Genomic DNA, 19,234 nt, shown 5'->3' on the forward strand with positions numbered 1-19,234 from the left:
GAATTAAATCACTCGACTTACTGTTCGGAGACTGACAAACGCTGCACAATAATATTATATTTGTATTATAATTTATTAACTTTAAATCTCACATCGCTAACACTGATCGTAAGTCATAAGATACCGGAAGATTATCTATGAAACAGGTGTACAAAAAATAAATAAAAAAATAAATAACATTGAAAGCTGTATGGAAATATGCCACTGGTCTCGCTAGATGGCGCTTGAAACTCAGGATACGATGAGTCACCTGCGGACCACCTTTTGGCATCAGAAGCACGTGAACATGAGGAAGCAGAGGCATTAGTGAAATCTAGGGGCAGCACAGCTGAAGATAGAGGTGTCACTTTAAGAGGCGTATAACACTGAATTAATGAATGCATGTATGATATTTATTTATTGACATAGTATGAGGGAGGAAAGATTAATTTAATGACAAGTAAAGATGGAAAAATATCCAAATATCGATAGTATTGTTAGGCATCAGTATCTTTGTTTCTATCTTCAAAGTCCAGTATTTATCCTACTGTCCAGTAGGATATATATATATATATATATATATATATATATATATATATATATATATATATATATATAATGTCTTAAAAAAAGTTATCTGACTAGTCTTTCTCATGCCACAGCCAACAGGTTAGTCAGTACTTTGGTATTTTTTTATTTACCTATTTATTTAGATATTTGTTTATATATTATTGTATTTGCAGCAAAGGTGTCCGTAAATAAAATCAGCAGAAATCATTTGGCATACAATGAAACTGGCCTTGTGGGGTCCCCGAGGGTGCCGAGCCCCTGGGCAGTTGTTGCTTTGCTTCACAGGTAATTCAACTTTTTTAAAAAGCGTCTTCATCACATAACTCAGAATTAATGGAAAAGCTCCTAAACAGATAAATATATATGTTTTAAATTAGTTTCATTTGCCTAATGTTTTATCTGAGCTCATGTAATGTTGTCTTGTTATGTTTGTTTATACTTCATATCGTGTGCCTTACCTCGTGTCATTTCATTCTGTCCTAGCCCATAAATAATTGATTAAGCTGGATTTGGCCTTTGGCTGATTCCCCCCATCAGACACTCCTCATAATTACTAGTCTGTTTAGTCTGGAGTGTGTGCCTTAAAAAGATTCAGCCACCTCCGTCAGTGCCTTCAGTCAGCTGGTCCCAAAATAAAGCCTCTCAGGAGCACGAGAGGCACCGACTCGGTCTTTATCGATCAGGTGCTGAAACAAGTACACTTGTTTTAGCACCTGTTACACCACACATACTTCTATTTTCAGGCATGTTATTTATGCCTATTCACCTGTGGAACTGTTTCCCAAAATAGGATACATAAGCTTGTATTAGCAGAACAAATGTTCACATGAATAAAATGAATGTAGGCCACTGGAACACTCACGGCATGATTTAAGAGCAGTAATTATACTGCATCCAAATGTGTCCCCAGGACTCAAGAAGCTGTGTGAACATAATCAACAATTGCAGGTACAGCGATGCCATTTAATTAGCATCTATTATATGAAGTTTTACAATACATTAAGTAGGTAGGGGATGTATTTCTGTTTTTCTCTCTTTAACCCACTTCTTTGTCTCATTTTCTCCTTTGATTCCAGTTTCCAACCAATCAAAAACTACTCAGACTAAATCTGTTTCAAAGATAAAATCTGTGTACTATACTAACATTTTGTTTCTTCTGAGTATTTATGTGCATATTGTGTCTAAGCAACTGCTGTTGATCAAACTGCTGCCTAATAAGGCCAAGTCACTTCTGCAGATTAGATTTTAAATCTCTACGGCCCCACTTTCTTGCTTAAATTAAAGTTAAATACTATTAAAAACATATTTTCAGTTTGTCTAATGCGAGACATACACTATTAGTAGATATTCAAAAGTCAAAGATACTTTTTTTCACCATTTCTTTGGATACAGATGAGTGTGTTTGTCCTACAGGGCGATCCTCCTTAGAGGCAATCGCTCTGTCACATTGTGTTTAGGTTGATGGTTTAAAGGGCGCAAGCCAGAGACACAGTTTCCAAGAAACATCAGCAAGTGACAGAAAAACCTGTACCTACTATTTCTGTTTTATTTCATCCCACCCAGATCAAGAATACGTGTGGTTAAAGTCCAACGTGGAAAAGGCATTAAGTAACATCTCCCTCTTGGCGTCAGATCTTCCCATTGCGTCAAACGAATAAAGAAAACAAAAGCTGGAAAATGCTAAAGCTCATAAAGGCTGTGCAGAACACCTCACCGGGATTATGATTGTCATTAAGGACTACGTTAAGCCATGTTTGGTACAACACAGTAACCCCTGACTTGTGGGGTGTCCAGGTGGCCTAATCTCTGTTAACCTCGGCTTAACTCCAGCAAAGGTCTTGTCATCCTTTGGATGCAATAAAAACACTACATTTACATTTACTACATTTTTAAAGCTTTCTGTCTCATAATCAAGAATCTTTTTTAACTAAAAAATATTCCCTAGTATCCCCATCAATCCTAAAATTTTTTACTTTACGTTCCTGTGTTCTTCATTCTTTTAACATAAGCTAGTTATAACGGACCAGTTGGAGGATTAGGAGCTTTTCAAGGGTCAAAGGGGATTCTGGTGATTCTCCTTAATCTTTGGCACGTTACTTAGACACTGTTGAATAAGAAAGCATTCTGACCTCACCGTTGATACTCCCGTCATCTGTACCATATTGGGAGAGGGAACTGTTAATCTGCTGAGAGCAGACAGACTGGAGTACTAGGAATCTATACACGGCTGCACACTGGCTTAAAATAAGAAAACATTTGAAACCTTTATCATATAGGTTAGTTTATTATTTCATCTCCCTATCAAGCATATAGCAATACTCTTGAATCTGATATTTTTTTTAAAATGTTTGTGTTTTTATGATTGTAAAAGAAAATAAAAAAGAACAAATAACACATAGATACCCAGCTAACCCATATTTACAGATAAAGGTGCTGCTCACAGATGCAGTTTTTAATGCAAGCTATAAAGATGTTCAACACAATTTTTTTGATGGGGAAAAAAATCCATCAGAGAAAGAAAACGTTGATTTTAAATGGCCTGTTTTGTTGTGCTTTCTGAATCAAAGGAGATTTGAGTGATTTGTGGAGGTGCAGAGGGGGATTATCGGCCTACTACAGCCACATGGCGACTGTGAGGTTGTATTTATGTCCCTGTGATTTAGATGGCTGCACCTTTTGTTGTCCGAAAAAAGCTGCTGTCTGATTGCTTAACAGGATTATGAAGCAGGTAAAAACAGCAATAGTGAACTGGCTAAGCCGAAGGATGCACAGAGGGAGGCAGGTATAAAAAGGGAGCTCAGCTGTAGACTGCACTCTCAACTTATCCTGACATCCTTCACCACGGTCCCAGACTACTAAGAAGAGGTAAGAATTCTTCATATTCACAGATGAATGAATGAAAGGATGGATGTGTAGTGGTGAAACTAATTATGAAGTACAGTTTTATGCCTGATAGCCCCCTGCAACCTTGAATTGGATAAGTAGCTATGAAAATGAATAGAGGTCAAAGGTCAAATGGTGCAATGGTGAAAATCATTCAGTTATGCTCCACTGTGGGGTTGAATAAGGATGATGGAAGTCATTACAGTATATACGTATTGCATTGTTTTAATAGGCCATTAAAGTTAACCGACAGGTTCTCTCTGAGGCCATATCTACAATCAGTGAACATATGTAAGAATGCTTGTGTATGGAGGCCAGGTAAAAAAAGAGCCAAAATAGTGCAAAATGAGAAGAAAATGAGAATGCAAGTTCAATTCAATTCAATTTTCAATTCAATTTTAGCTATACAGCGGCAAATCACAGCAACAGTCGCCTCAAGGCGCTTTATATTGTAAGGTAGATGCTACAATAATACATACGTAACAAAAACATCTGCTTTCTGTGGCTTTCAGTATGTCTACTAAATTATCTGCAGACAAGAATGCTATTTAATCACTGTAAAATAGAGTAATCGACCAATAAATATTAAATATAGTGCTCTGTGGTTTGAGCAAGAATCTAACAAAGGCATAGTTCAGTATTTTTGAAGAGGTGTGCAACAATCACATATGCTGAAATTGCACAGCAATTAGCCAATCAGAAGAGAGGCAGGAAGCTGCTGTACCTGCTCCTGGCACTGAAATAAGTAACTGTAGCCCAAAGCAACTTTAGACTGAAGGCATCTGGGTAATTAACCAAGACTTTATTCTCATTCTTTGCATTTATCCATAATCTTTGTATTGGAGATTGGAGTTGACACAGAAGGTGCCAATAGAAAAAAAACCCAACAAATTTCTAAAGGGAAATATGATCTGATGTTTAAAAATATATAAGACCAAACAACCTGAAGACTGGAGATTATTTTGGAAGATGATGATCAGATATGTTTGAAAATACGTATTTAATTAAATGCTTGTAGTGCTCTTAACCCTTCAGGACTAATCTTTATCTAGGAGTTATAGAGAGCTAAAGTCCTGGAATGCTATCAAAGGTGATGAATGGGTTTTATCCATTTAGTGTTCCTTAAATAGTCCAAAGACTTTGGCACTTTTAGGAGAAACATACTGTGACATAACCACGTGTGCAATGTAAATCTTTGGTTGTTTGTTGTGAGGTCACGGGGGTCAGTTAGCAGCCAGAGAAACACCAGTTTGGTGGAAGAGTCCTAACACCAGTGGCGTAATCTTATTGCAGAGGATTAACCCTCTGTACCCTCAAATAAAAGCATCACTCCAGCTGCCAGAGAGCTCTCAGTTATAGATCTGTGACCTCCTGATCACTTTTTGATCATTTGTTTTTTTCACCTTTCTTCCAACAGAATACTTCCAAAAACCTTCTAGAGATGGCAAAGTAAGTACTGGATACATTTTGTTTTTATCTTTATGTCCCAGAGGAACTGCTGATTCTAATCAAACTATTTAAAGATCTCTCTCTCTCATACTCAAAAAATATAACAATCCAAAGCTATTGTTAGTGGAAAGATGTTTCCCTTTTACCTAAAGAAAATCTGACAGGGGCCAAAAGGTTGATAAAAATCATGATCTCTTTGAAATTTGTGGAGTTGTAGACAGGATGGTCAGCCAACTCCTAAAAGGGACAATTATTAGAAAGTATTTATTTAGGTCTGTAATAGGCTTAGTCTCTTATGCTCTTTCAAATATGGTAACACAGCTCTGAGCTTTATTTGATGACAGTGGTAATTGGTTATTTGGGGAACCCTCTTACAGCATTTGTAGCTCCCTCACCTGAGCCAGCCTCTCAATCCTGGCTTGATGAGGTAAAGCAGCTCCACGCTTAGCTATTACTAACTGGATAACGAGGACTAAAGGATTACCAGCCCTTCTGTCATTTGCCAAGAAACCAAATTTACCCACAGGGTCCAAATTGAATCACTATTTTATCTTGTTAAGCCTGACAGTAACTCCATGGATGTAAGTGGATGTACTCTTCTTTTAAAAACATGGGTTCTCCAGCTTTATTCAACATTTCACACACTTATTTCTGCCCTGGTTGCCAGGATAAGGAGGTTAATATTTTAACTGTAATCTATACAAAAAGGTTAATTTAAAGGTTGAGTGGTGTTTCTCCTTTTCGCTTCACAGGGTTTTCAAGAAGACCAGTGGAAATGGAGGGGTATGTTCTCTTTTATTCTCTTAAAACATTTTTTAATAGACTGAAAAAGGGGTAAAACTTAAAAGGTTCTGAAACACTATGCTTTCCCTTCTTCAATGTGACAGCTGACCCTCTACCTGGGGAAGAGAGACTATGTGGATCATGTGGACAAAGTGGACAGAGTTGGTACGTTCCTATTACAGAGTGTTTTTTCTGTATTTGTGTTTGCCTGCGGTCATTATGAAGACAATAACTGTGCCTGTAATCCTGCTCCCTTGCAGACGGCGTCGTAAAGCTGGACCCAGCAGATTTCGGAGACAGAAAAGGTAGCGTCACATAAAGCGCCGTTTTAAATTGGGTTCAGTTCTATAAATAGAAGCTTTTGCCAATCACTGTGAAGTAGCTGATGTAATTACACCTGTCTGCAGTGTTCGTGCAGCTGGCATGTGCCTTCCGTTATGGTAGTGATGACCTGGATGTGATGGGCCTGTGCTTCAGGAAGGACATCTGGATGCAGCAAACCCAACTCTATCCTAATGGCGAGAAGCCTGCCTTGAGTGCCATGCACGACACCCTGCTGAAGAAGGCAGGAGACAACGCACACCCTTTCTCTTTTGAGGTGTGTGACTCAGGACCACAAAATTAAGCACGACAAGCAGTTTATGACCTCAGCCATGTGAGAAAGAGTTGTTTTTGCTTTTTTAGAAATTGTGCATGTAACATTCAATGACACATGATGTTACTCCACTTTAATACTGAGTATTTAATAGACATTTATATATTTTTTCTTAACGAGGAAAAGCTCAAATTAACAATTTCTTTCTTCCTGAATATCTAAAATTAGGCTTTATTTTGTAATTTCATGGAAGTAGCTCTTGCGTTTTCTTATAAATCTTAGTCTTTGTCTCCATAGATTCCAAACAACCTACCCTGCTCAGTCTCTCTGCAGCCTGGACCTGATGACAAGGGAAAGGTGAGGCATCCCTTTACCTTAGAGTATATAGGCAAGGATGTCACTTGTTTAAATATCAGCTGTTCACAACTGCACTGTACTTTGCAGGCTTGTGGCGTTGACTTTGAGGTCAAAACTTATCTTGCCAAGGAAAAGAACAACCCCGATGAAAAGATTGAAAAGAAGTGAGTTCACTTCCACTAATGTCTTTGCCTTGCTATCTCGCCTCTCTTTGTTCCATTTCATTTTTCCTCACCTCATCTCTTCTTCCTTCCCTCTCCTTGGCCCTGACAGGGACACCGCCCGTCTCGTCATTCGTAAAATCCAGTACGCCCCGTCTCAGGTGGGCGCCGGGCCCAAGGCTGATATCTGCAAAAGCTTCATGATGTCTGACAAGCCCGTTCAACTAGAAGCTTCAATGGAGAAAGATGTACGGCAGCAAAATTTTAGCTTCACCCTGTTGAAATGGGAGCTGTGCAGTGAACCAATTAAAATCTCTCTCCTGTTTTGCCGCAGCTCTACTTTCATGGTGAAGCGATCCCAATCAATATCAAAATCAAAAACGAGAGCAACAAAACAGTCAAGAAAATTAAAATCAGTGGTGGGTACCTCTATTCACTGAAATACTGAAATAAATCCTGAAAATGTTATAAAGAAATAACATTTTTCTATATCTTCCTCCCTGCAACAGTGGACCAAACCACAGACATCGTCCTCTACTCGGCAGACAAATACACCAAGTGTGTTCTTAACCAAGAGTTCGGGTATGTGGGCAGAAAACTGAAAGCACAGCAAATGTCACAGAAGCAAAATGAAAATATAAAATTGGGTCAATCTGCTCATGTGTTTCTTTTCACTCTCTGCAGAGAGACGGTGGACTCTAACGGCAGCTTCGACAACACTCTGACCATCACACCTCTGCTCGCTGATAACAAGGAGAAAAGAGGTTTGGCGCTGGACGGTCGACTGAAGGACGAGGACACCAACTTGGCCTCCACCACCATGTAAGTGCACACTGGTGTAAAGTTTGGGCGAAACACTCCTCTCTGTCGGTTCTTTGTTGCTTCACATTTCCATCCGCTTTCTTGTTCAGTGTCCACAATGTCTTACAGTAGTACACTCAGCTAATTTAAACCCCTCTAATCCTTCAAATCCCTGCACTTCGTCCTCCACAGGCTGCGGCAGGGAGTAGAAAAAGAGGTGCTGGGTATCCTGGTTTCCTACAAGATTAAAATTAACCTCATGGTGGCTGGAGGAGGGTAAGTATTTTTTGACACAAGTAAATCCCGTTCAAGATTAAACAGAACGAAACGGCAAAGGCCGGCTTACGTTTTCCCTCTTTTCTCCATGTAGTCTGCTGGGTGGCCTCACTTCCAGGTGAGTAATATTTAGTGACAATATTATCACAATCCATACAGAAATGATGATTGCATGCATTCACATTATTTGGCTCATTTTTCTCTGCAGTGATGTCACATTGGAGCTCCCACTGAATCTCATGCACCCCAAGCCTGAAGGTATTTTTTTACCTTGTAGAGCCTAAAAGACTCCTAAAATTTTATAGAAATGCCTTTAAAATGATTTTAACTCTCATGCCTAATTACGTTCTCGCCTTTGTGCTAATCTCTTTTCTACACGGAGCAGAATAAGGAGTATACACTGGTGTAAGTTGTGTTTAATACTTTATTATTTACATGTTGTTTTGGGTGCTATCACCTAGACATTTCATTATTAGGACTTGACTTAGAAGCTAACAAATGAAAGCTGAATTTTAAGAAAATGCTTTAAAAATTGCATACAGTGTAAAATATAATACAATGAAAAACGTACATAAGCATATAAAATGTTAAAACAATTTGTATTTGAAATCAGCAGCATGTTTAAAAAGCTAGAATAGGTTTTTTATACAACTTAGGTGGGAAGAGGTTAACCCCCTCGATATGACATTGTTTGGTCAAATAGTTCAAAATGTTCAGCATGAAGTTAAGAATAATTTAGGAACGATCCTTTTTTTTAATCCTAAGAGTAAAGATGTGGGAAACCCAGAGAAAATCATGCACAGGGGGAAAAAACATTATAAAATATGTCTGAAGATCACGCTCTTGGGAACAATATATCTGAACAAAATATAAAAGTTTAGAAGTACTTAGTTACTTTGAAGGTCTTTCCACATGTTACACGTATGAAAGGAGGATATCTGTGTAGTAAAAAAAAAGTCTAAACTAGTCTGCCAACAGACTGTCAGTTTCAATATTGAGCATGTTGTCTTTGTCCTAATTATATAGTCTTTAAACTCATTAACAATGATTTCATTCTTCTTTATTTAAATTACACAGAGTTCTACCTTTTTTAAAAATGGACCATATGTGTGATTTGTTTTTATGTTTCTTTTTCTTATTATTTCATTAATAAATTGAGCTATTGTTATTAATTTATCTGTATCCTTTTCCTGTTTTTACAGTGTCTTAAATGAAAACACCCCCATAGTCAAGGTGAGATTCAGCTATTACTATGTAACCTGCCATCTGCTATATTTATGAATTTTTGTAAGATGAAAATTAAAGTCATTAAATGTGTTGACAGGATATGCACTGTTTTATATAGAACTTCCTCCAGGACATTGAGTTGATAACTGCTTTGCTTTTAATATTGTAAATTACAATTACAAATACATGAAAGTAATAGATTATGAGGAATGATTATGACACCTTATACTCTTAAAGAGGAAATTCTGATGCTAAAAAGTGAAGTATATTATATAATGACATCACAGATTCCAACATCTCTTTCTGTTTACTTCTCAAGAGAGGATGTTACCCTGGACACTGAAAAGAAACCCACAGGAACAAAACAAAAGGAAGTGACAAAAACAAAGAAGAAAGAACACGACTGGTGTCCTCACACCAAGTCGTTACAGAGCAACCGAGGACATCTACCTTTCAGACACACCAAGGATATGCGTACAGATGTAACATCAGTCCTCTTGCAGATTTCGTGGTCATGTTGAATAAATGTAATTTTAGCCGTAGAGAGAATGCTTGGATTGCATGTTAGTATCCAACATTTAAACACCCCAGACTTCTGTAGCAGCATGTTCTGATTATCCTTTGCATGTTTGCAGGATGTGATTGGAAGGCAATGAACAGAAAATCAGAGAGAAACCCTCAAAAGCAGATGTGCTTTTGATTATTGTGGTGTGTTCATTCATTATTTTGAATGATGTACTTCTCCATGTGAAATGTGGTGGATTATGGTTTAGACTGGACACATGAAACATCCCAAAATACAATAAAATTGCCTGAAAGACAGCTTTAAATGTTTTCTTTCTTTCTTAATTTCGTTGTCTTGTTTTCATTCATTGTTCACATCATAAGAGTAGATACTGGAGGGCACTTTACTTATGGCCAGAGGACTACTTTAGAAAATACGAATGCCAAAGATAGACTTTCAAGAAAACACTATCAAAACACTACTATATTCTGTATTGGAACTGAAGGACTGGATTCTAAACAAATGCTCCCAAAGACAACTGTTCTATAAATTTATGGGATGTAGGTGCTGCCTATAGGTAATAGTTTAGATGTGTAATTTCAATTAAAGTTGAATATATTTAGGCCGTAGCAGATATCTTCTCGACATAAAAACATCATGTCTGGGGTACACCTACATATTTACATATCCATGAACTTCCTGTGTTGTCTTCCTCTATTCCTGCCTGCTAGCTCCATGGTCAACCTCCTTCGTCCAATATATTTACATTGCCTCTTCTACACATGTCCAAACCATCACAGCTTTGCTCTTCTAACCCTACTTGTCCCTTTGATCTAATTCTAATCTTCTCCTTTAACGTCACTCTCAGTGGAAATCTTAAAATCTTTATCCATCTTAAACCCGACTCTTACCACCCACCTCGCCACTGTCTCACCGTCCTTACACATGTCCTGCTCCAACCATTACTCCTTTTGATCTTCTCTGTACTTCAACACTCTCAAAGCAAACATCACACATGTAGTGCGCTTTCTCAGCTTGAAGCCATACTGCTGTTCACTAAAAGTCACCTCTCTTCGTAATTTAGCTTCCTCAAGTCTTTCCCACAGTTTTCAGTTTTCAGTTTTATTTGTCATATGCAAGTTAGCACAGGGTCAACATTGCAATGAAATGTGTTTGACGAGCAGCAGTCACTCAGCAGCATGGTACAGTAGAAGAAAATATAATAAAATATAATAAAATGAAAAAAAATAGAAAAACAGTTAAGAGCAAAATATTAGAGACGTGGTAAAAGAGAAAAGATGACTAAATATATATGTATCTATAAATATAAATATATGTACACTAGTGATTAAATAAGAAAATCTTGAAAAGAAATATGAGGGGGGGGTGTTGGCAGATGGGATATTGCACAGAAATGAGCAGCAGAAAATTACAGTATTGCACTTTTTAAATATAAACATCAATAACAATAAAGTGGAATGACCAGTGCAGATTAAACAGAGTACTTGTGAAGCTGCAAGGTAGCTTCTGAGTGTGTCCTGTGGAGTGTGTGTGTGTGTGTTTAAGTGTTGTGGTTGAGGTGTCGTATGGCTTGGTGGTAAAAACTGTTTTTAAGTCTTGTAGTCCGAGCAGACAGACTCGTGTAACGTCTGCCAGATGGTAACAAGGAGAACAGCTGATGTGCTGGGTGGCTTCATGATGTAGCCATCAGCTTTATCCCTCTCTAGTGCACTTCCATTTCTCAGGCACCCTTCCAATTTTCAAAATTGTGCTAAAAAGCACACTGCTCCTACTCTCTTAATAATTTATTACAATAATAATAATAAGAAGAAGAAGAGGAAGCGGAAGAAGAAAAAGAAGAAGAAATCATCCACTTAATCCTCATATGAGAAGTTTAGCTGAAACGATTTAATTGTTTAAGTTAATTAACTAATCAGCATACGGTGGCGCTATTGCTACCATTTTTGACTATAACAGCGAGGAGTGGGAACGCTGCCCACCAAATTTCACTCTTGTGGTATTTACCACTAATTAACACTAGGGGCAGGCGGCTGTGCTCAAATATTTGCCGAACGCGGAGGAAGAAACGAGGAGGAAGAAGGAGCGTTGCATTGCGTCATCACGTCCAACGTGTAGCACAGAAGAAACATGGCTTTGAATGGAGGTTTGTGAACTTGTGTTGTAAAAACAAGCTGACTTTGACATTTCTGCTGCTTTCCTGCATTGTGATTTAAAAAAAGAAATTCTTTTTATTGAGGCTGTTCCTCTGGGTTACTTTATTTTTGCTTTTAAATTCGTCGCTGCCAGCGTAAACATGTTGTTAGCCAAACGGTAGCCCGGCTGGTTTGCTAGCTAGCTTGTCATTTCCTAGCAGAGCAGTTCACCTGTGATAGTCACACTTCAAAACAGTGCCAAAAGGGTTTTTGTTTTAATCCCGCTGAAACGGTAAAGTAGAAGCAGACATATAATAGTATCCACAAGTTACAGCAGCGCTTAAGACTGTTTATAATCCTAAAGTTTTGAGAATACGAAAGAAGGATAGTTGTGGTCTGAAATCTGAAAATAAAATGAAACGTTTCGGCTGTTACTGACCTGCAGATGAAGAGGATTTTAAGTGGGAGCCTCCAACAGAAGCAGAAATGAAGGTGATCCAGGCTCGTAGGGAGCGGCAAGACAAAATCAGCAAGCTGATGGGAGACTACCTGCTGAAAGGGTACAAGATGCTTGGAGAAGCCTGCGAAGTGTGTGGGGTGAGTGAAGCAGGACGCTGTGCTGTGTTTGTCAGGTTGGGTGAGTTAGCCTCTGATATGTTATCATGATATTTTATTAAATATGCAATAATTATATTTCTAAGTATATAGAAAAATATCAACGTCCTGATGATTGCAGCTCCCAGCCAGCAGCAAACAAAATGAAGACTGCCTAATTTGAAGTATGGATCTATTGTCAGAAGATGCCAGCAGGGTTATAGTGCAATAGTACTGACACTGCATGATAAACAGTGAGAGAGCAAAGGCCAAATGTAAGCCCAGAAATGGCTTAAATGTAATCCCTGGAAATTTTAAGTAAGAGCTTAAAAAAAGGTTAAAACAATAGCAGTTTCGCAACAACTATTCCAACTAAAGGAACTTAACCTGCACCTAATAAAATTGAATAATATTTTCTACCTGGGATGTCATATCTTAGTTGAGCTTTTTAACCACCTGTTTAACAGAAGGAGGTCGTTTTGACCCTCTTGGCATTTTAAAAGTTATGTGACTTTGTTAAATTAAAACCACCTCATCATCATCATCATCATCTCGTATTTCATCAAATACTGAATTTTGAGTGTGGGATCAAAAGGGAAAAAAAATATGAGTGCTTTTATCTAGAACCACGGAGGACATCATTTTGACCCCATAGAAACTGATGTGAAACCACTGCTGTAGCAGAATCAGAAAGGGTTTTATTGCCAAATGTTGAGCAGGTTTACAACATTAGGAAATTGCTGCGGTGCTTCAATGCAAACACAGGGTTGCCCAGCAATACCATGTTTACACTTGAGCCAGAACTTGCCAGATATGATTTATTTAAAAACTCTATGTAGGGGGACTGTAGTTAGATCCAAAGTAAATAATTATTGCAAAGCTGAGGATGGGATTTCAAGCCGAAGTGGAGTGGTAGAGAAGCACTGTGTGACTGAATGTGTGAGGAACCAGGAAGGTTGATGGCTGTGCGGAGCAGCAGAGGAGCCGTAGCTGAAATGAATGGAGAGCTAATCCGAGCAAATAAAGAGTGAAATCCAGAGCACAGCAACCAAATCAGTTTTAGTCTTGAGCAGGAGAGGTGAAGAGCTGCAGGCAGAGGAGTGAGCACACAGATTGGGTGATCAAAATCACCCCTCCTGAGGGTTCTAGTGTTTATCGTCTATAAACGTTACAGTTCTGTTAGGATGTCCCAAAAGGGGAAATCTGATAAGTATTACAAACGCATAAATATTGAAAAAAAAACCTAAATAGGGTAAAGTGTGAATTTTATAGGTTAGTTTTAATGTAAAGATGGCACAGATAGTTCTTTCAAACTATATGAGATTTGTACATTTATATTTTCCTCTTTTTTTTTCTTTTCTTCATCTGCCTCATTCACCACTTCTCCCTTATGCCCACCTCATCCTCTTCCTGCTCACCTGTAGTCTCATCTTGTGAACTGAATTACATGCTTTAACATAAGAAAATGTCCATTAAAAATACTTTAGTCCAGATTTCACCTGGTTGTCAGCAGATTAGACACTCCTGTCTCCAGACAGCTGGCAACATACCAACTATAACACCACCTGGTTATACGCTAACATTGTGCCAGCTAAATAAAAATCCCTCCCATAAACAGTTTGATTACACTCTCACATCGTCTGAGATTTTATTCATAGAGGCTGACAACGTTAGATCCACTTAAAAGAAAGCTTCTGACACAAGCTCACATCAGGGGAAAAAAGGAAAAAGCAGTGGTTACTGACAGAAGTTCAGGACATCCTCAACAACTCACCTCAGTATCACTGTCATCAGGAAGGAGTGACTTTCTCTGACTCATCACCAACTTTTACAGCCTCCTTCAGAAGCTGTAAAACACCCCCACTCTAAATGCATGTGGGGGATTCTCACCCAGCTTGTTGACAGCTGAGGTAAACGGTGATCCGAGAGTCTTCACTTACCACACATGAATGCCAGACAAAGTGACTGGGATGAAAACGTAAATTATCGCCTAATGTTTAATTGAAATGTGTGCCCCCCCCCCAATTTGTTGTTAGGTGTAATTGTTGTTCAGATATTTTAAAATATAGTGTGTATACAAATAGTAGTAGAAACGTGCATTTAAGGGGATGTTTAGAGCAACTGTTATGGGGTGTAGAGGGTTAAAACCCTCCTTTACCACCATGTTAACTGCATCAGTAATTTCAATCCACTGTACGCTCTTCCTGTCATGTGGAGTGCCCCAGTGATGCTCAGTGGAGTCATGTTTACATTCGGTTTCACATCACCAGCTGCAGATTTTTACTTATTTTTTTGTTTGGCTTCATAGCCTGGTTGTATTTTTGCCTCAAGCAGTGAAACAACTTTTTTTTTTTTTTTTTTTTCCTTCCTTTTGTTAAGTAGCTCCTTTGGGTCCTAAATCATCATCTCTTGTTAAACATGCCTGGGCTTGTGTCATCATCTGTGCTAGGAAATATAAAAACATGGTTTTGCTGTGTCATTGATGGCGCAAAGTGGCACTTTTTTAAATTTTTTATTATTATGTAAAAATGTATGCAGGTGTTATCATGAACAGAAGGTGAGGAGTGGCATCATTTATGTATTTGTGTTTTTCAGACTATTCTTCTCCAGGACAAACAGCAGAAAAACTACTGCGTCTCATGCCAGGAGCTGGACTCTGATATTGACAAAGACAACCCTGGTATGCATTAAAAAAATGTATTTAAAATGTATTTATACAGGTAAACCTCATTGAGACATGGGGTCATATCTTCAAGATTGACCCGTTTAAATATCTATACAGAATTAAATTTTAAAACATTAGAATTCATATAAACAATTAACTGGAAAAAATAAAACGAATTTAAAAAAACACAAAAAAAAGAGTAGCATTAACACATTAAGAGTAGGAGCAGCCGTCCAATGATGCTTTCTCCAGTGTCCTTAGAATTTGCTTAAAACCCTTCAGCTCAACCAGACAATTTACATTTAAAGTTACAAATGTCAAGTTGTTTAGAAGATTTGGAAACTGTCATTTACACTGCAAAACTAGTTTGAACATAAATTGCTACTCGACCACCCTTTCACAAACGGTCTGCACAATAGATATTTAAACCTTTAAATCACACAGTCTTATGTTTTCCATGTAAATAATTATAAATATCTTTTCAAAAAACATACATATGTTAGCCCACTTTGTGTTCTTGTTACATTGTCTGCCCTTTCTTCCTCCCAGCCCTGAATGCTCAGGCTGCATTGTCCCAGGTGAGGGAAAGGCAGCTCGCAGCCCAGTCCCCCACACCGTCCCAGACTCCTGAGCTCAATGACAGCCCCAGCAGCAGTCAGGGAAATATGTCCATTCCCCAGCCTAGACCAGAGCACTGTGAGGGGGCTGCCGCAGGTGGAAGAACTCCTCTGCCTCCACCCGCTGTCCCTCCTCCTTCAACTCCAGCCTCCACTGCAGCCCTGGCACCAGCTCGTCCCTCAGTTACTCCACAGAGCTCTGCCCAGCGACTTGTGTTGCAGGAAGCCGAGGAAGCTGTCCTCACCAAACTTCGCTGGGCCACTAACCAGTTACAAAGCTCAGCCTCACTGGAAGCGAGCATCCAGCTCTGCAGCCTCATCAACAGCTGTGCCAACTCGCTGCGCAGCCTCAAGGAGCTCACCCAGTAGCTGCCACAGACTGGCTGAAACCCTGGAACACTGTTTCTGCTTGCCTCTGTCTTGGAGTAATGACTCTGGTTCAGCTTCTCTCTTGCTTAGAGATGATTTCAAAATTGGTCAAAGTATTATGAAAATAGGAATATAACATCAAAAGTGCTCCGGTTACTCTTGGATTAATGTAGTTGTATAGCTGGCAGAAATGTTACAAATTTGACTGTTTTTTCACTCTTTTGGAAGTTAGAGCTGATATTAATCTAAAAACATAATTAATTTAACCCATTCTGTGATTAAATTCTTCTAATATGGTTTAATCTATAGAGCAAAGAGATAAATGCCAGTTAACACATGTTTCTATGCATTTCCATTGAGAAAAAGCCAGCTTTTTTGATACAGCACCACAAATGCTGGACCCTGAGTTGAAACCACTGATGTCAGTGTCTGATAGAGGGGCTATCACCAGATATTCACCAGTGATTTGCTGAAGCAGCCAACAGAGTCTGTCCTGCGTTGTTATCTCCCCTTAGAAATGACCCTTTCTTCCTCTCTTTACCACTCGATTGTCAAACCTGTGGAAATTTGGGATGGTCCTCCTTGGGCAGAACTGGCTTCACACTAGTCACATGTCGGTGGAAAAGAGTTATAAGGGATCTTTTACTACATTCAGATTTATAGTCAGTATTTTTGCCAAAACGCGTCATTCCTCTAATGTGGCCCTGTATTGTCTCTCAAAGCCTGCTGCTCATTCTGGCTCTGTTTCTGTTGTCTCTGCCATTGTGGCAGTGCAAAGATGGTCATTGTAGAAAGTTTTTGTTGTATATGTGTTTGATGCCTAATGGTGACGGTCAGGTGGCTCGCCGATGTGTCTATGAGAGCGCGCAGAGTTCGGGAGTCAGACATAATACTTTGAAAAAAGCTGAGAGCAAATATACTCTGAATTGTATGTTGATAGAGGAAAAGCCAGCTTCAGTGTTGATCAAGGTAGTAAAAGATTTCTAATAATGTATCACAATAAAGCACTTCTTGTTCAGGAGCTCTGCAGCTTGTTTCTTTTCATAAGAGGGCTTCATAAAAGCTGGATCCATACACAACACCATCCACACACAAAGGGGGGTTTAAAGTCATTTACAGGGGCACAGAAACACATCAAAATAGTTTTAATTTGAGAATGATGTGTTGAAGCAAGTTCAAAATAAATGTTTATGGCTTTTGCATCATCTCCATGCAAGTTTTGATTTATTGCGTGGCAGGCTGGCTTTAACTGGAGTTAGAGAAGTGCTTCAGTTAAAGAAAACACTGTTGTGCACTTTATCCGAAAATCGGGACAATCATGGTGCTGTTGCAGTCGGGTGAAGCAGGGATGCTGTCTGAAAGCTTGACTTCACATTTGTTACTCCCACATTACATCTAGTCTGCTTTGCACTTGGAAAGTGTGGTTCGATGGGGCAGCTATTTTCTGTGAGAATAAAACAGAAATAAGGACTGTTTCCACTTAAGGTTTGTTTTCCATGTTTTATCTGTGCCATTGCGTCTCCCGATGATGTGATGGAAGAGTTTGTGCCACGGAGCTGACTGTCCACTGGGTGGTGTCTTTTCATCACTGATGCTGCTGCTGCTGCTGCTGCCCAAGGGCTTGCAACATCCTGACCTCCAGCAGGGGATGCTGCTGGGGCTCGGAGAAATTGCACATCAGGTGAGGAAGCATCCAGTCCAAAAGTGATCATCTTCCAGATTGTGGTTTTTTTTTTTTTTTTTTTTTTTTTTTTAAATATTGGTAAACATTATAGATAACAGGATTTACACAGGAGGTTTTATAGAAAATAAAATAAAAATGACCTGTTTTGCAAGCCACATTCATCTTTTCACACAAATATTTATACAGCAGTTTATTCTATGCACTTCGGAGCTTCTTTTACCTTGCATCCACACCTATACCCAATTTAAACTACTACGCCCTGTCAAAAACACTCAGTCATTCTAATGACTCCATAACAGCGTCTCAAAATGAAACTTGAGCTGTAGTTGTTTATTTTATTTTTTTCAAGTGGCAAGCACAGATGTTTTACTTTGGCGCTTCTCTGTTCTGTTCAATCCCTCTTTGAATGCTGATAATGGATTCTCTAAGGAAGTGGAGAAAGATAAGAAGCACACAAGAGTTCTCTCTTCTTCCTTGTCTCTTGCGATTTCTGAGGCTGGTGACGTGGATGAATTTATCCTCAGCAGCAGAGGTGACTCTTGGTCTTCATTTCCTGGGCCGGTCATCATGTGTGCTAGTTTCATCGTAGCACTTGATGGTTTTTGCAACTAAACTTGGGGACACATTCCAAGTTTTTCCATTTTCTGGACTGACTGACCTTCAGTTTTTAAAGTAATGATGGGCTGTCATTTCTCTTTACTTAGCTGGTTGGTTTTTGCCATAATATGAATTCTAACAGTTGTCAAAGAAAGCTGTCAGCTGTGTACCAGCTGTGACTTCTGCACAACACAACTGATGGTCCCAACCCCATCAAGAAGGCAAGAAATTTCACAAATAAACCCTGACCTGTGAAGCGAAAACCATTTCAGCTGACTACATCATGAAGCTCATTGATAGAAGGCAAAGGCTGTCAACAAAGCAAAGGGTGGCTACTTTCAGGAATCTAAAATATAAAACATATATATTTATTTTTTTGCTACATGACTCCATATATCTTGCTTCATGCATTTGATGTTTTCAGTATGTGTCTACAATGTAGAAAGTAGTAAAAATAAAGAAAAACCATTAAATGAGAAGCTGTGTCCAAACTTTTGACTGGTGTGTGTATATCCATGACAGCTTTATTTGCCATTCTCCTGATGTGATTGGTAATGTCAGAGGGGAAGTTTGAAACAGTTTATAACAACTTATGTGGCCATTTCTTCCTCTTGTAAACCTCAGGTTGAAATTTAACCTTAGATTAGTTGAATTTATCTGAAAACATGAAGTTGTAAAGTCCGTTTTCTCTCGTCGTGCTGCATGCTTGATATGAGAATTGTGTAAAGGTTCCCTAATCTATGTGGGATCCAGAACTTTGCAACTTGGTAAAAATTTACACTCATTCAAAAGTTGTATGCTACTCCAAGCAAAAATACACTAACTTGCACTCGCTGTCCTGCAGGAGCACTTACAGCCACTGCTGGAGAAGAAAATCAAGAGAGACGAGTAAGATCAGATGTTAGCACTGTGCAGGCATATTTTGTGCCATCTACATGCTCCAACGTGCTTGTTGTTTGATTCTGAAAA

At 38.8% G+C, this 19,234-nt stretch overlaps 2 protein-coding genes across 2 annotated transcripts; both read left to right on the forward strand.

Annotated features, from left to right (window-relative positions):
• The first annotated feature begins 3,341 nt into the window (after positions 1-3,341).
• Positions 3,342-9,903, forward strand: arr3a (arrestin 3a, retinal (X-arrestin)). The gene is made up of 18 exons (XM_004550288.3): positions 3,342-3,414; positions 4,850-4,881; positions 5,634-5,664; positions 5,769-5,829; positions 5,925-5,969; positions 6,072-6,262; positions 6,557-6,616; positions 6,704-6,780; positions 6,890-7,025; positions 7,112-7,196; positions 7,287-7,359; positions 7,462-7,599; positions 7,771-7,854; positions 7,949-7,972; positions 8,063-8,112; positions 8,240-8,259; positions 9,057-9,087; positions 9,401-9,903. Exons 2-16 carry the CDS (start codon positions 4,874-4,876, stop codon positions 8,242-8,244), a joined length of 1,068 nt encoding a protein of 355 aa, XP_004550345.1. The 5' UTR covers positions 3,342-3,414; positions 4,850-4,873; the 3' UTR covers positions 8,245-8,259; positions 9,057-9,087; positions 9,401-9,903.
• Positions 9,904-11,591: 1,688 nt separating this feature from the next.
• Positions 11,592-17,005, forward strand: znrd2 (zinc ribbon domain containing 2). The gene is made up of 4 exons (XM_004550289.3): positions 11,592-11,750; positions 12,185-12,336; positions 14,929-15,013; positions 15,548-17,005. Exons 1-4 carry the CDS (start codon positions 11,735-11,737, stop codon positions 15,982-15,984), a joined length of 690 nt encoding a protein of 229 aa, XP_004550346.1. The 5' UTR covers positions 11,592-11,734; the 3' UTR covers positions 15,985-17,005.
• The last annotated feature ends 2,229 nt before the right edge of the window (positions 17,006-19,234 follow it).

This window comes from Maylandia zebra, linkage group LG10 (assembly GCF_041146795.1).
Source record: "Maylandia zebra isolate NMK-2024a linkage group LG10, Mzebra_GT3a, whole genome shotgun sequence".
Classification (NCBI taxonomy): Eukaryota; Metazoa; Chordata; class Actinopteri; order Cichliformes; family Cichlidae; genus Maylandia; species Maylandia zebra.